This window comes from Podarcis cretensis (genome assembly GCF_951804945.1).
Source record: "Podarcis cretensis genome assembly, chromosome: 2".
Taxonomy (NCBI): Eukaryota; Metazoa; Chordata; class Lepidosauria; order Squamata; family Lacertidae; genus Podarcis; species Podarcis cretensis.
In genome coordinates, this window is record NC_137171.1 from 85,254,374 (window position 1) to 85,272,248 (window position 17,875).

The window sequence follows — 17,875 nt, forward strand, 5'->3', positions numbered from 1 at the left end:
CTGATTCCCCCCCCCCTACCTCCACCCGCGCATGCGCTCTTCCCTCTCCTCCTGCCGAGCTGCCGGGGTTAAGGCAGCAAGATGGCGGCGTCCTCTGTGTGCCGGGCCGCGGGTTGTGTGGCCAGCCGGGCCCTTCTTCGGGGTCCTCACGCTCCGGTGAGTGCCTGACCGGGTGGGCCTCTGATGGGGTGGAAGAGGAGGAGGAAGGGGCGGCGGTGGTGGGTAGAAGGGGAGCGGACGAAGCGGGGAGAGTGTGCGGAGCCCGTGGGGAAGCCGCCCGCGAAGGTCACGGCGCCCGTCCTGGCCGCCCATTTCACCAGCCGGGCGAGGCCTCGTGGCTGAGAGCTGCCGGAGATGGAAGGGCAAATCGTGACATTTTACAGATATCGTGGGTTGCAGGGCCCCCCACCAACCTTCACGCCCCCCCCCCCGCCGCTGCTGCTGTTTCTGGGGCGGTGCTCATTTTGACAGCATCGCCACTTACCTTCCCATATCCCCACATTGGCCGTGCAAAAATAAAACGTGCCTCTGTTTTTCCTGCGCGCCGAGCAGCCTTTCTAAGACTTCATAAGAAGGGGCAGGGTTTCTTACTGAAGTCAAGCGGTGCAGATCTTGCTGGGTAGCATTCTGGGAACACAGTCCAAAAAAAGAGGAGGAAACATGTTTTACGAAACGTTTGTGGTGGTAGTCCCAGAGCTCTTAAGTTCATCGTTGAGCTAAAGTGAGATTGGGCAGAAGTTGACAACTTGCCCCCTTTATGCAGATGTAAAAATCTCTCCGTTTTTGTGTTGCAAAATAAGCTTCTGATGTGCGCACGTCAGATTTGATTCATGGGATAATGGAATTAGGAGTTCAGGTCATTTAATGAAATTTGGGGATGTTTTAATTGTTAGAGACGTTTCCCAAATGATTATATTGAATTTAAATAATGAGCTGTCTCTGTTATCAATCTATCCAGAAAGATAATCATTATTTTGACTTAGTATTTGGGACAAGTTTAATACCTTTAAGTTTAATGTTCTGCTACAGGTAATTTATATGCTTTGTGGTGTTCATTTGTGTATTTCCCCAAGTGCATTTGCAAAGATTTAATGTAGCAATTCACAAGTTTATTTGGGGGAACCTCTGCACCTCATTTTTCACTTTAAAAGATGTAGTTTTCAGTACTGGAAGGAAGATTTCATAAAGCATTCTTTTTAGTTAATAGAACAATGATTGTAAAGTTTTTTTCTGCAAATCCTCCTGAACAGGTAATTTTGGAGTTGATTTATTTGGCACCACTCTATGGATGGATGGCATTGAAGTCTATGAAATGCTTGCTTCCACTTGCAGTTTCAGTGGCTAGGGAGGCATGGCATAGAATTACTCATCATTACACTTTGACGGATGCACATGCTATAAGCTAACTGGTGGGCAGTAATCTGAGGCTGTCCTATTTATGAAAGATGTAGGTTATAGTGAGATTTATACATTAGAACATTAAATGGGACTGGATGGAGAATTTGTCATTTTCAGTTTTGTAATTTAGATACCACTTACCTGCTACTGCCAAATGGCAGTATCTTTAATAGCAGCATCCTTTAGTGACTATTTATAGACCCTTGGTTTTGAGTGCCTTGGACTCTCCTTTATTGCTGGGGCAAATAACTGGGTTTTTGCAGAAAGCTAAATTTTAATTAGTTGTTTATAAATGTTTGTTGAAATGTTGTAGATGGGATGTTTCAGATCTTAGAGACAAAATGCAATAAAAGTGTGCTACATTCAGCTCAGTCAGTGGAAAGTTGCAAAGCCATCTCTCTGTAGTGCTTCTTTATATTTAAAATTGAGAATGATTGAACAAAAATTGGTTTTCTGCTGTGTTGGACCCTTATAGGAAGGAATTGGTTAGGTCAGTTAGATACTGGTGATGTAATACAGCGGACGCTTGGGTTGCGAACATGATCCATGTGGGAGGCATGTTCGCAACCCGCAGCGCCGCATCTGCACACACGCGGGTCGCGATTCAGCACTCATGCGCAAAGCGCGATTTAGCACTTCAGCACATGCGTGAGACCAAAACCCGGAAGTAACCCGTTGCAGTACTTCTGGGTTCAGCACAGTGCCCTGCTTGGCAGCAGGTTGGACTCGATGGCCCTTGTGGTCTCTTCCAACTCTATGATTCTATGATTCTATGAACATGTAACCTGAAGCATCTGTAACCCAAGGTATGACTGTACTGAAAACTCCATTCAGGTATATGATGTATGCAGATCCCATAGTGTCCGCTTTCTGATCAGAAGTTATTTTTTGTATTAACGCTGGGATTTTTTTTGGTGGTGGTCACATTTCATCAGGTGGTTTCTGTAACAACATAAAATTGCATACAAGTAATTTTTCACATGATGTCTTTATATGATTCTTCATGTATTTATCTTGTTATATGAATTGTGCTTTTGACAATAAACTTTTCTATAGCCAGCTTTATGGAGCTTGACAAGAAGAGGAAGCACTGCATCTTATGCTCAGGTGCTGCATAATATTCCTGAGACGCATGTCACCACTCTAGACAATGGCTTACATGTGGCTTCTGAACAATCTGGCCAGCCTACTTGTACGGTAAGCATAATATGGGGTTCTGAAAATTAATAGAGTCTCTGTTGTTTCAGTTGGGCTATTTTTTATTGAAGCGTATAACCTGCCACCTTTCTGAGTTTCAGGTTAAAAAGTACTATTTTTCAAAAACAGAAAAGAAAATTCTAAAAGATAAATATCAAACTAAATGAGGAGCAAACACTAAATAATTCCTCTCGCTGATTCAAAAAATGTTCTGACTTCAGTGACTCTCCAGGAAAAGGAATTCACAGCTATGAAGCAGCAACTGACAGTGCATCTCTTTGGACTTTGCTTGCTTGTTCTTTGCTTGTTACTGATCAATGGCAGTGATTCTCAGACTTTATTCTAAAGAACCCTAAGGTTCCTGTGGAAGCTTATCTGGGGCTTCTCCGTGAGAAGGCCAGAATGACAGGCAAATGTTCCTGAAACATAACCAGCGCAACTGATCTACTCTTCAGTGTATAGCCGTTGAGTGTTTTCTTGGGTTCAGTTTCAGTTCAGGCAGGGCAACAGTGAGGACCAGCTGGCTGAGCCAGTCCCTAAAATATGCTTCAGAATCTTCTACAAGGCGCACAGGACCTCTGACCTCAGTAAAGTCAACGTGGAAAGATTTCTCTCAAGGTTAATGTCTAAAAACAACTTACCTAGAGTGGTGATAGACATTGTAAGAAGATACAGGAAGAACATATCTTGGTCATATGAGGTTTGAATGGCTCTGAAAAGTATATGAAAGGCTATTGAAATTCTGGAGTGTATTATGCTTTTGACATCCCATTGGCATATTTACTGGTTTCTGCCCATTATAGCCTTCAAATATTCTTCAACAGCAGCCCTGTTTTTAGGACTTATTATAATGGCCACTTCATCGTTTTAAAGACAGTTTGCTGCTAACAAATTGCTCTTCTTACTAAAACACTCTTCTATAATGTAACTGGCTCACTTGGAGTACCTTAAGGCCATGGAATAGAATGAATAACTTCAGTTAGATTGCTAGAAATAGAGACACCTTTATAGTTCTAATAAGCTGTACCTACACTCAAGCCGTTCCTAGGCATAAAATAATAAAATGCAATATATGACAATATTTTAAAAGCCATTGCTGCATATAATCAGTGGGATAAAAATTAAGATTTTAAGAGCCTAAGATAATGAAAAGGTCTTAATCTGGCATGAAAACAGCCATAAGGAAGGTGCCAGGCAAGCACCTTCCGCTATTCCGCACCAGGCGTGCCATCACTGAGGAGGCTTTAGAACCAAACCCCTGTTGTACTTTCAGTTCCAATTATGCTTTGAACAAATTCAATTAGTAGAAAGGCTGTGCCTCAATAAGAAAAGCCTCTGTAAACTACAAACTACAGGGAGAAATAGGGATTTAAGAGTGTAATTGTCATTCTCTGTGTAGTGGAAATTGTAGTTAAGCTACTGCTTTCTGTGCACTCTGTCTTAATAGCAGACAAATGTCTGGAAAATTGGTCTAATATGTAACGTATTTACTCACTGTTTCTTTTTTGTCAGGTTGGGGTGTGGATCAGAGTGGGAAGCCGCTATGAAACTGAGAAGAACAATGGAGTTGGCAACTTTGTGGAACACCTGGCTTTCAAGGTGAGATGGCAAGTTATTCTCTTCTCAATATCTTCTATATATTGTTTATCTGTTCACTATGCGTTTGGCGACCTCTAAGGCTATTGTAACCAAATTTTGCATGATGTTTCCTTAGATCATGGAGCAGGCTTTTGTCTTGTTTGGATACAGTTGATTGGCATTTTGAATCCTGCTAGCCCCGTCAGCTAGAGTTCTGTTAAGCAAGGATCTTTCAGTCAGAATCCTCGAGATCTTAGCAGCCTGCTCTCCTGCCTCCTTCCCTAAGCTTGATATTACCTCTGATCCTTTGTATCCCAGTCCACAAACAAACCAACATCAAAGATACATACTTTTGCTTTAATGCCTTTTACAGACCAGTATAACTGGAATTCACACTTTACCTCGTTTGTTTTTTAGTATCTTATGAGATATTTACTAGCCAGCCAAGGTAAGCTCTAGGAAGCAAATTAAGCCCATATTCCCTCCCAATTTCTTTAACAGAGTCTGATTTCTTTACAACTCACATAAAGATAATCAGGACAATACCAGTTAATAGGAAAAAAAGAAAGACCAGCATTGGCAATGAGTGCATGACTTTGCTGTGATCTCTGGCAAGGACTTCTAGAAAAATCAGATTGATTGGATCATACCTATCTGATAGTTTCAGTATATTTGAGAACAGCATGAATAACCTTTATAACGCTGCACTGATTCTTCTCTGATCCACCATGATGTGTGTCTGTAAATTTAATCAGCCTGTTCTTAATTAATGTTTCTCCCATTATTCTCTGTGGCTGAAATCAAATTCTCATATTCCACTTTGTTTAGGAGAAAGAATAAAAATGTAATAAAGTGATTACCATGTCCTTTATGTGGTGAATATTATTTGTACGTATCCTCATGCAGGGAGAGCTTGTGCTCACCACATCAGAGTAAATTCTTCAAATGCTTAGCATTTTTAAGGCATTCTGAAAGAGTCTATTTTTTAAAGAATTTTTTTTAATGGACTTAAATGCTTTGTGGCAGTATTTTGTGACTGTTGAGTTGAATTTGTGTTCTGATGTGCAATTTGAGAGTTTCCACATATGTTAAAAATTCTGGTGCTTTAGCTACTGATACTTACTCATTATGCCCCCAGATATCCAATTGTTTGTCTATCTGTATTTCTTTAGGGTACAAAGAAACGCCCTGGTCCTGAATTTGAAAAGGAAGTTGAGAGCATGGGTGCACATCTCAATAGTTACACCTCTCGTGAGCAGACTGCCTTCTTCATGAAAGCGTTAGCCAAAGATTTGCCCAAAGGTAGTGCCATTCGGTTGTGTTATTTTGGCAGGCGGGGATATTGCTTTCTTTGCATTTGTGTTTAATTAGCTTTCAAAGGACAAAACAAATCCACAGGGTTTTTGTAGAAGGCTATATTTTAATTGCACTTCCACACAAAATAATGGCTTTTGATTTAAGCCATTTTCAGTCAGCAGGAAGCAATTTTCCACATGATAACAGTGCATTCACCACTTGGCAGCCTGTGTGTTGTGGTTTCCTAAAGGAAGTTGCCCAGGGCTGGACAAATGGTTACTTTATTGCTGTCAAGAAGCAATTGCTTTCAGATGGCCAAAATTGGCCACAATAATCCCAGCAATTATCAAAAGATGTAAAATTGTGCTGCCTTGGCAGAAATTTCACTCTTTGATTATTTCATGAAATGCTAGTTGCATAGACCACCTACCCTACATGCTAGCAAAAGCTTTGTAGTTTAAGCACTTGAACTGTTCATTCAGGTCCATATAACAGCAACTGAGATGCAAACCCAAATGAGATGTTGGATTTTGGGAGGTGTAGGGATGGAGAATAATAGAAGCAGGGGAAGTATAAAACCAGCAGGATGGAGAAGAATGACAGACAGGAAATAAGATGATGTGTTCTATTTGTCATCACTGGGGGGTTGGCTGTGTGGTAGCTTTATGATGCCATAAATGCTATATGCCGGTAGCAGTGTTAGAAACTGAGATATGAAATCTAGGAGCTAAATGGCACCTTAAACAAAGTTATGGGCACAACAACAGAATGTCTAGGCATGCTTTTTAATAACAAAAATACAAAGCTGAAAATGAATGAACTGCAGCTAAAATATTATGTTCATTTTTCACATAGTCTACTCCTTCCCCTGCCCACCCCCCTAATATTCTTAAGAGGGTTTTTTCTCCAGTCTTAAGAGAGTAGCTGGAAGTGGGGAGGCAGAAAAAAGGTACTCCTTTCCTTCCATTCTGCAGTTTTAATCTGAAATTTTGGCACAGTACTGTGCCCAGAGCTCAGAAACTGCTTGGTCTAATGAAATTTCCTGTCGCAAAATGCTCCAGAACAATGGGAGTTCCGAACACTGGCCAGTGGTTCCCACTTGGTGGTCTGTGGATCCCAGGGTGCCTTTGGCACACACCCGTCAAATGTCCAGAACATCCCATTTTGGGGGGCCGTGCTCTCATGTGAAGAGCACAGCACCCGAAAACATGTGAGATTGCAGTGCCCCAAAACACACGTTTGGGGCATCATGCTCTCGCACAGGTAATGTGACTCATGTAGGAGCGCAGCCCAGAAGATGCACGCCCCAGTTTTGCACTGGGAGATGTTGACGGGGGGAGGGGTATGGTGGCACCATTCAGATACCAGAAACTACAGCAGAGATATCCGCATTTTCAAAAGTAAGGTCCATGGCTTGGCTTTTGAAAAACATGAGAGTTGCAATTATTAGCTAATTGGGAACCACTGCTGCTTATCTGTGTGCAAGTTCCTTTCTCGCCCAAGAATGTCTAGTTGTCTTCTCCATTCAGTTTGGCAAGAAAATATGTCTTAAGTAGCATGTCTCTTCCTACCCCCCCACCCCTTTTTCTTTTCTTTTTTTTAGCAATTGAGATTCTGGCTGATGTAGTGCAGAACAGCAGCTATGAGGAGTCCCAGATTGAAAAGGAGCGGAATGTCATCCTTCAAGAAATGCAAGAACTTGATGGCAGCTTGTCCCATGTCACCTTTGATTACCTGCACGCTACAGCTTATCAAGGCACTGCTTTGAGTCGGACTGTTGAAGGAACAACAGCAAATGCAAAGTAAGGAGAGCTTATTTCCTGGCTAATAAAGCACATCTGAAATCATTTCCCCTCCACTGCTAGGTTATATTTTATAGAGGTTCTTGTTTGAAGTACTGTATTTTTCGCTCTATAAGACGCACCAGAACACAAGACGCACCTAGTTTTTGGAGGAGGAAAGCAATAAAAAAAATATTCTTAATCTCAGAAGCCAGAACAGCAAGAGGGGTCACTGCGCAGTGAAAGCAGCAATCCCTCATGCTGTTCTGGCTTCTGGGATAGCTGCGCAGCCTACATTCACTCCATAAGATGCACACACATTTCCCCATACTTTTTAGGAGGGAAAAAGTGAATATTATAGAGCAAAAAATATGGTAAATAACTGAAATAAATGGTAAGGTGTATCATACAATACATAAGGTAGCAAGGGCCTTAACAAAAGCAAAGAGAAGGTGTGTATTTACATGGCGAGCATAGGATACTTTATACCAGGTTAGAACATTGGTCTACCTAGCTCAATATTGTTGACACTGATTGACAACAGCTCTCCAGGCTTTCATGCAGGTGACATTCTTTGTCCTACATGGAGATGCTGGAGACTGAACCTGGGACTTCCTGCATTATTTTAACAGATGTTGAAAAGAAGAGGGATAACATCTTTTCAACAACAGGACTAAAAGCTTAACATACTAAACTTTAGAAAGAAGTTTCAATTGAAAGCAAATCCGTAGTGCAAGATGTTGCCAAGGACTTGACAGTCTGTATTTTTACAACTTTTATTTAGAATTGATCACTGTTGTTCCCGTTTTCCAAATAAAGCACTCTGGGTGAGGAAGAGTGGCTTGTCTAATACTTCCCTTCTGAGCAGAGATCCAGATTGGCATCTCTTCAGGTCCAAGTCCAATGAAATGATTCTCATGCTAATATCCATGTGACTCAGACATTGATTACAATCCTGTGCACAGTTATACATATTTTAGAACCATTGTTTTTTTTATAAAAAAGGAATTGCGTGTCCTAAGCAAGTTTGATTGCAGCTGCTATCTGTTAGGAAGGAAAGGTAGGGTCTCCAGAGTGCTTAACATAGGAGTGCTTGACTTGCAGTGGTGTAAAAACTGCACAATAAACTCATCTCTGCATATTTAATGTATTTTTTGTATTTTCATTAGGCATTTGTCCCGTGCAAATCTAACAGAATATGTTGAGACTCACTACAAAGCCCCTCGCATGGTCCTGGCAGCTGCTGGAGGTCGGTACTAGTTTACTGTTAGGAATAGCTCATCTTTCTTAGACTGGCCTGATGTACAATTATATACCATTGTCAGTAGGATTACAGTAGGGGGCAGCATAGAGCAGATGGCAAAATATCTCAAGTCAGATCAGCCCATCAACTTCCCCTGGTGGTACTTGCAGTTCTTTTATTTAACTGGCCTTTGTCAGAATATTTTTTGAATGTTTTCTGGAAGTACACGCTACACCCTGTACATGCTTAACAATTGATCAAGGAAGCATAGAATCAAGACATGGCTAAATCATATTCCATGTCTTTTGAGTCCGTGTTATGAACTGAATGGACCACATTCCCAGTTTTGTTCCTGCTAGGACAGCATAGTGAAAATGAAATCAATAGGGCCTAAACTAACAGATAGGCCTGTTTTCTTTTTTTCCAGTTTCACATGAAAGCAGATAAAATGTTTTTATGTAGTAAAAGACATTTGAGTAGATAGACTTGGTGAATAAATTTTCATTGGGGTGGGAGAATTAACTTTCCTGTGACAATATGCACTGCGTAAACTTCTGCTAAACTACTTTTGCCCAAAGAGCTATCAGAGAATAAGATTTTAACATGTTATGAGGCTGCCAAACACAAAAAAAATTATTTTTTTGTGTTCTTTCTCGAAAACAGAAGCCATTGTATTGTTGTCACTCCTTTTGCTTTCTTGACCAGGGGTCAGCCACAAAGAAGTCGTGGACCTTGCCAAGCAGCATTTTGGCAACGTTCCCTATGAATACAAGGAAGACACAATTCCCATTCCTCCGTACTGCCGCTTCACTGGGAGTGAGGTAGAGTCTTAAATACTTGGCATCCTCAACAAGCAGAGAGTGAATCTCAGACAGTGTCAATTTCACTTAGGCAGTTCTTAATAGTGATAAAATAGTTTGCCGACTCCTTTAGTTTAGCAAAATTGTATTCTGGTCTTGAATTCACCTCCCCAGAATATAGCCTCCCTCGCTCCTTTTTTTGTCAAAGCCCTCTTTTTGGACAAACTATTGTAAGAGGCTGCTCTGTATTTATACATATTTTGAAGATAAAAACCCAAGTATAGGATTGGAATGTGCAGGCACAAAGATCCTGCACACAGATTCCTGTGCCTCCCTATTGTTTAAACGTGCTCTGCCCTCTTCTGTGCCATCTATCAGCAATATGTGGTGAGAGAGAATAGTGCACGTGATCTCACAGTCTACTCCTGAAACCTGAACTCATTTCTCATGTGTGTGTTTTTCCAGATCAGAGTCAGAGATGATGATTTGCCTTTGGCTCATGTTGCTATTGCAGTGGAGGGACCAGGCTGGGCCAATCCAGACAATATTCCTCTTCTGGTAGCTAATGCAATCATTGGACGATACGATGTTACTTTTGGTGGCGGCAAGGTAAGTTCCTATGGGACTGGGATATCTATTTTGCATTACTTGTAACAGTCTCCTCCCACATGCATTTCCATTTTGTATGCTAGCAAAATTATACAGCATTTTGCAGTTTTAGGTAGACGAACCCATAGTGTGAAAATGTGGCCTTAATTTGATGATGTGTTTGAGTTAGTTGCACATGAGTTAAAATAGCAAAGTTCAGGTAGGCTATAATCATCATCATCATCTATTACTTCTACCGTCCCATCAAGCTGGGCATCCCCAGCCACTCTGGCCGGGGATTGTATTTTCAAAAACCATGATTCCTGAATAGAGAGGGATTCTATTCAGTGAGTCTCCTCAAATCTAACACGGTCAGGTAACCATGAGTTGCCTGGAAAATGATTCTTGCCTTTCACATTCGGATATGCAGGTCTCCGGAAAAGGATAGGCTTGCGGAAGGCAAGATTACATGTCTTGGATTTAAAGTCTCATTGAGGGAACTCAGATCATTTAGAGTTGATCATCAGTTCACTACATGCGTTTGCTGCTGGTGCAGTGCTTGAGTAGGTCAGCATTCAGGCACTTTGAACAGTCAAGATATGCTCGGATTTTGACTTCTTGATGCACCTATTTGTGCTATCTTCATGCACTTAGATAATTCAGCTACTGCTAGTCATGCAAATAAAACCACAAACTGCTGTGTGTTTATCCTTGACTATCAAGATGAATATAAATCTGAGAATGTGCTCCTTGGTGTCTTTCTGGCAGGTGTCAACAAGGGTTGTAGTTCATTGTATGTCCCTTGCATATAGAAACCCCAGGCTTAGCCCTTAATATCTTCAACTGATCTGTTTCTGGTTAGGGTAATTGAAAATAGGGCAAGTGAGACAATGGTCTCGTTCATTGTATTCAGTCTGGTTTTTTAAAAACAAAAAACAAAAACAACAGCAACAACTAGTGCCCCAAATTTGGGGGGTGGAGAGAGCAGTGACTGCACTACAACATGAAACTGCATACTGAGCGAGGGAAGAACTTGGGATTCTCACATGGCAAGTTTGCAACAATCTCCAAAGCAGTAATTGCCAGGCTATCCCCTTTGGTTTTCTGACTTACATTCTCATAGTATCTGTGCAATTGAGGAACAGTCTCTGTCACAGAGTGCAGGTGGTTTTCATCCACAGTCATAGTGGTCTATGATGTCTGGGTTTTCTGCTTCCTTAATTTTAACTTCTTGGTGGGTTTGGTGGGCAAACCAGATGGCCATAACTGGTCATAATTATTTTACCTACAGAATCAGTCGAGCAGGCTGGCTAGAATTGCTGTGGAAAACAAGCTGTGTCAAAGTTTCCAATCCTTCAACACTTGCTACTCTGACACAGGTCTGTTCGGTTTCTATTTTGTTACTGATGCTATGAATGTTGAAGACACACTGCACTTTGCCCAGGGTGAATGGTGAGTATGAGCTCATTGCCAGCTCTGTTCCTACAAAACTTGCACTGCAGGGGAGTCAGTACATTGAGTTAGCTTTACAAAGACTAGGTGTAGACAGAACAGTACTGTATAAGGCTTCACAATGTATCTCACTGCAACCTATCTATGACACGTGCAAATCTCTTGGGGCCATAGGTATTGAAAATGCCAATTAAGTCTATTGAGGAAGAAACATCCATTACATGTGTTATATAGAAAAGATTATGAATAACACTGAGGACTGATATACAGACATCACCTCATTCAGGATATCAACTCATTTGTCCATGTTTGTGCTGCCTTTTGATCACTTCTTATATGGCTTGCACCTCTCAGGTTTTGTCTACTGATTAGTAACCATAGTAAAGATTTAATATTGAGCCTATGAAAACATGAAAGGCAGAGTCGCCTAAAAGTGGTTGGCATTTGATTAACATTTCCCCACTGCTCCCTGTGCAGGATGCGCCTCTGTACCAGTGTGACTGACAGCGAGGTGAAGAGAGCCAAAAACATTGTTCGTAACACACTGATGGCTCAGCTGGATGGTATGATTTTTTTAAAAAAATAGTTGGGTAGTTCCTGCTTTGCACTTTCTGAGTGGATCTTTGAATGTTTCTCCAGGCCCTGACTCTCACTTGGACGTATTTGACATCTATAGATTCTAGTAAGCTTTTTCCTGTGATCTGTCCATTGTGTGCAACCTCTGGAGCAGGAAGGCTACTGTTGGTTACGCAGTTATCTGTGCCCGTCAGAAACAACACAGTCTTTCTTCTGATCCCTCTTGTCTTTATCATCACTTGGTTCAGATTCGGAGCTTCCTAGATGAGACCCATTTGTCTCCATGATAGAAAATAAGTGGAGCTGACATGAGATTAAAATAAGTCTCAACTATATGAATTTTAGTCCACTTGCATATGGTTAAGATCATTAGCTTGGATGAAGCACAAATATGTTATAGGAACCATCATCTTTGAAGAACCAGTCCTTCCTAGGAGAAAAACGGGGGGTGTCTCTTAAGATAGTCCTGGGACTCAATATGGCACTCCAGATACTTCTATCTGACCCTTGATAATGCCACTTGTTTGCCTGGATTTGTGTGTGTGTGTGTGTGTTTGTAAACCTTTAATTTAAGTATAGCTGAACTATAGTCCTATCTGTGGCTTCACCTAATTCTTGCCTCCGGCCAGAAACAAGTCTATTCTATTGTAGCTTTCTGAAATGAATTTCTAAAAAGACCATATAACAGGGCCTGTTAAATGTAAGTTCGCAACAGGTGCTGCTTGCATAGTCTTACATAATGTTCTTTACATCTTAAAACACAGCTTAAGGTTTCCACGTACAATTGACTAATTCATATATTCCAGGTACCACTCCTGCATGTGAGAATATTGGAAGCCATCTGCTGAACTACGGACGCCGGATATCTCTGGCAGAATGGGATTCCAGAATTTCTGTAGGTATCTTTATTAAACGGGAGTAAATATACTTGCATTTCTGGAACATAATGCTTGTCATTGAAAGCTGGACCTTCTGCATAGTTCCTTTTTAACAACAACTATCCTGTTTTCCCAAAAGTAAGACATCCCCCCAAAATAAGACCTCCCCGATAATAAGGCCTCCCCCTGAACATAAGGCCTCCCCGGAATATGTGTACCGTATTCTTCTTCATGGAAAAATAAGACATCCCCTGAAAATAAGACCTAGCACATCTTTGGGAGCAAAAATTAATATAAGACACTGTCTTATTTTTGGGAAAACAGTGTAGGTGGTTACGTTCAACTTAAGTATCTGTACAGCATATGTAACCACCTGCTCATCAGCAGTGAACTTGGAGAACTCAGGAAATCAAGCCTAGATCTGGAACCCTGGTCACAACATACAAAAATGTTTAGTAAAGCGTGTTGTGATTCTTGAAGTGCAGTGCTGGCATGTTTGAGGCTAAGTGTACAGGCGCTGCAGAAAATTATAAAGCTTTCCTATGTATCTTGAGGGAAAGACATTGTAGATGATCTTAGAAATCACTGAACCATGTGAGATCCTTCCAGCTTGAGAGTTCTGCCAGCCATGACAAAGTCCTTGGCTAGCAGTCTGCTGGGTAGTGGCAAAGGAATACCTCCGACTTTATTGATTGAAGTGTAATCCTCTGCTTTTCTCTGACACTTCTAGGCGGTTGATGCAGCAACAATTCGGGAAGTCTGCAGCAAATATCTCTATGACAGATGCCCAGCTGTTGCAGCAGTTGGTAAGTGGTTATGCCTTGTATGTTTTCCTCTTCTTGGGAGATGAAAAAGGACATAAATGGTAGCTGCTTTCATTAGAAACCTTGGTTTCTGGGGGGTGGAGGGTGTTTCATAACACCACTTACCTATTTTGGCCTTTATTTGGCTTTATCTCTGTTTGAGCTGCTTCAGATTAGCCATGCCAAATTAGTCACCTGCTGCATTTGGTGAATCAGGTTTGATCTGAGCACTTGAGGCAGTAGCAAGTCTGCACTCCACCCTTTTTACATCTCCCGTTATGAGGGAGCTATAATTTTAACCGAGTAGGGCTCTGGCAACATTTGTAAAATGTTTCATTTGGGGTCAGTTTCATTTATGCAACGCTAGCAGGTGGGCTGGCTCGTTGTAGCAGCATTCCTGCATCTTTGACTGCCAGCCAAGGAAACGCTTCCCTTGGAAAACCTGCCTGAACAGCTTGGTTACTTAAAGGAGCTGGTGATTCCTCCATCGCACACTGCAGTCATTAAAGTTTCCACCTAAGTCTTCAAAGCAAAGCTCTTTGGAAGGGGCTTTCCAGACAAAACTGGGAGTCTATAAAATCCCCTCAAACACCATATTGTCTGAGACTTGGATTTTGCCCTGTTGTTGTATCAAACATCTACTATGGGGATTTGGGCTCTGAGGAGCCTAGGACAGAGAGACACATTGTTACAATTGATCTTAAGTCTTTCATAGCCGTTGGGTAAGACTAGCTCTGCTTTAGCTGATTTAAGACCATAATAGTTTTAGTGTGGATTAGAGAGGAGCGGGACAGCAATGATGCCAGATGTTTTCTTGGATGTGTTTTCTAATGACCAACTCTCTTTCTCTCTCAGGTCCCATTGAACAACTTCCGGACTACAACCGTATCCGCAGCGCCATGTACTGGCTCCGTTTCTAGGCTTATGTAGTATGCAGAATGGAAGCAAGGCAGTGAGGGTAATGAAGGGCCCTCCCCTCTGGGTCTGTTCTTGTGGGTTTCTTGTGTGCCAGTGGCAAGATGGGCTCCATGACTGCTGTACAAACATTCTTCTTTATCGTTGTGTAAGAGGTGCGTCCCGGAGAGCTAAATAAATTAATTATAAATGGATTTGGCATCCAGTGTTTATGGCTAAATTGCAATGGAAGTGACTCATGGGGGCTGAGGGCATTTTTCTTCATCTTTCTAAGGAGGGTGCACTTTTACCGTTTAAATCTTGCTTACACTTGTCTCCAGTATCGTTTAACCCTCGCAACAACCTCTTTAAAAACTTTGTGACATGCGCTTTGCTTTAGCTTATGAAAGGAGTTCATAGGGAAGGGAGGGGCAAGCAGGAATTAGTGTTTTTGCCTTAGTGGGAAACTGTGAGGCTTCATTCCAGTTTTTTGCACCAAATAGGCAGGGAGAAGGAGAAGGTGGCATGTGGATACATGGATTTCTACTGCCGCTGCCCCTTTCTCTGCTACTAGAGGAAAGGAAGCACTTCTTTCCTTTTACCTAGAAAGCAGAATGGTGGTGTGATGTTTTTCTCCAATGCTTTTTAAAATAAATATTGTTACATAGCCCTCAGCTGTGTTCCCAGAGCAGTTTACACAAATAATAAGATTGTTCCATTCCCACATTTAAAAGTTTTTTTAAAAAAAATCCTCCCATAATATATATTTAAATATGCATTTGCTCCAAGAACTTAAATTTAGATACACATTTTGATACAAACTACTAAGAATTGTCACAACGTTCAGAGCAGTATGGAATCTAGCGGGTGATGAAGCAGCAAGCCAAACATTAGTTTTAGCAGTACACAGATTGGGATAGTTCACTTAGGAATTTGCAACTATTGAATCGTCATTCATTTTTACCTTCACAGTGGACTTATTCAGTGGCTTTGCATTTGGTGGTTTGTTTCGACTAGATGGCAGCCCACATGTTGGGAGAGGGGGTTATTCATATATTGATTATGTGGATCAGAAGGTGCAAACCTCCAAATTCAGTATCTTTCATATGCTAGGAATATGCAGAACATGTATTTCTAACAGCCCAACTTCTCTCGTGCCTTTTAAATCCCACAGTGAACCCAGCAAAGTTTCTCCACAAGGTGGCACTAGTTTATTACTTTTAAACTCTTGCAGCGCAGTCACTGTTAATGTTTTATTCTTGGGTTACGTATCCTTTGGAAGTTCCATTTCATTTCTAGACGTTGCCCTGACAAGTGGGTTTAGGAATAATGTCAGAGCTTCCAGGAGTTAGTCATAGGACTTGAGACTAATCCAATAAATAAACCATTTGTGCCGAATCTGGGTGTTTATTTACAATCGGTGTCTGAACCTTCGGTTTTATTAGGCAAGTTTGAAATTGTTAAAGTGTTCTTGCTGTAATTTGTACTGAAACTGTCATTGCAAGCTCTGGCTCGTTGAATCTGCTTCTAAACATCTAAAAACTAACTTCCAGGGCCAATAAACCATTCCACCTTAGTTTATGGGTATAATTTTGCCTTAATCCTTTTTCTCCCGGTTGGCATGTTCCATTACAGCATCTTTCTTTTACAGCACTAGGTGAACAAAATGCATCGCCATACAAATGGTCTCAGAGCTGAGCTGGAGGAGTGGACCAGTCATTTTACAGCTGTCAGGATATCTCCTACCTTCCCTTAGGCCTTCTGACATAAGACAGGGAAGGTTAATTTGGGGGGTGTTGGAGGGGTCAAGGGGCCCATTAGCTCATGATTAAGGGCCACATGTTAAAGTAGGTGTGATTTTTTTTTTTTTAAAAAAAGGGACATTTGGGGGGAAAATTGGGTCCTCACCCAATAGTACAAACCCAATAGTACAAACCTTTTGGCATTACGGCAGGAGACTAGCAAGTGTGGTTGGTAATCATTTTTTAAAAAAATAATATAAAATGGATGATTTTTTTTGGCCACAAGAAACCTTTTGGCACTACAGCAGGAGACTATTGAAGCAGTCAAAATTAATTTTATTTAATGACAAGTTGGAGGGTGCTGGGTTCAGCCCATGGACCATGGGTAACTTTGTCTCTTTCTGTGGGGCACCCCTCAATAAAATATTCAGCCACCTGTTATGATCTTGCTGACCTTCCAGTTGAATCTGTAGGTCTCTGACTGCCTCAGATAATGTATTTAACCAGGACTGAGTTTTTAAAATGAGACCTGAGGCCTCCTTAACCATCCCTGGTGTGAGAGAAAGAGTTTACATGCAATCATTATTGCCTCGTCAGTTTTATCTGCAGTGTCAAATGAGACCTCTTTCCTGCATGGTTGGGAAGCCAACTTACTTTTTTTCTTCTTGCCATGTTTGAACCTTTTGTTGCATCCTCTCACTTCAGTTCCACTTTAGGAGCAAATACGAGTAATGATTTTGGCTCTCCTCTGATCCAGGAAGTCTTGGGAACTGGAGCAAAATAGGATTGTGTGTCCATCTTGGCTGCCGCCAAGCCACACACACACCCCAACTTACCCTAAAATCCAAGCCAGCGGCTTCTGTTCGTAAATCTTGCCCATCTGTTTGACTTTGGAAATAAAGGTTTCATACGCTTATAGCTGCTTCATTTTAGATGATCTAACAGAACTGAGTTGCCAGAAGGCAGCCAATTGCTAGTTGCCATTCTCAGAATGCTAACTGGTGTCCAGTGACAGCAGCTGGTTGCATTTTTCAGATAAGGAGATGCATGCCATTTTAAAGAAGTTGACTTGAACTACAGTCATACCTTGGGTTGAAGTTGCTTCAGGTTGAGCGTTTTCGGGTTGCACTCCGCGGTGACCCGGAAGTAACGGAACGCATTACTTCCGGGTTTCGCCGCATGCGCAGTCAAAATGACGTCAGGCGCATGTGCAGAAGCGGCAAATCGTGACACACGCAGACGCAGATTGCGTGCACTTCAGGATGCGAACGGGGCTCCGGAACGGATCCTGTTCATATCCAGAGGTACCACTGTATTGCTATTTGTCTTCAGAACACAGTACAGAGGTAACATTTTATATTTGATTGCAGGAATGTAGCACACACAAAACACCCTGTTCAGCTTTAACCAGCCAAGGTTTGCATAATTTCCAACGCATACTAGCTTGAATTTTGTGGCCTTATACTGCTCACCAGCCTAATGCAAGTAACATTGCTTGAATTCACCAGCTAGCAACTGCATAAATCTGAGTTAGGGATACAGAGGGGTTTCTACTGGGGACATGCTGACATAGAAATGCAGGCTTCCTTCCTTCTCTCAGTTTGCAATGGAATCTTGCCTGGAGCCCTATTGGGGGCTTGCATTTTGAT

At 41.6% G+C, this 17,875-nt stretch overlaps 1 protein-coding gene across 1 annotated transcript; it reads left to right on the forward strand.

Annotated features, from left to right (window-relative positions):
- Nucleotides 1-14,699, forward strand: UQCRC1 (ubiquinol-cytochrome c reductase core protein 1). The gene is made up of 13 exons (XM_079967024.1): nt 1-156; nt 2,455-2,595; nt 4,108-4,194; nt 5,346-5,475; nt 7,073-7,271; nt 8,420-8,499; nt 9,199-9,314; nt 9,759-9,902; nt 11,173-11,333; nt 11,811-11,896; nt 12,716-12,804; nt 13,518-13,593; nt 14,446-14,699. The coding sequence occupies exons 1-13, from the start codon at nt 82-84 to the stop codon at nt 14,508-14,510; spliced, it is 1,449 nt and encodes a 482-aa protein (XP_079823150.1). The 5' UTR covers nt 1-81; the 3' UTR covers nt 14,511-14,699.
- Nucleotides 14,700-17,875: the final 3,176 nt, after the last annotated feature.

Bases quoted from the DNA above. Each gene is read 5' to 3' on its own strand.
- UQCRC1 (XM_079967024.1), top strand. From the start codon at position 82: ATGGCGGCGTCCTCTGTGTGCCGGGCCGCGGGTTGTGTGGCCAGCCGG. The intron at 157-2,454 runs GTGAGTGCCTGA...ACTTTTCTATAG, and splicing joins TTCGGGGTCCTCACGCTCCG to CCAGCTTTATGGAGCTTGAC. The intron at 2,596-4,107 runs GTAAGCATAATA...CTTTTTTGTCAG, and splicing joins CTGGCCAGCCTACTTGTACG to GTTGGGGTGTGGATCAGAGT.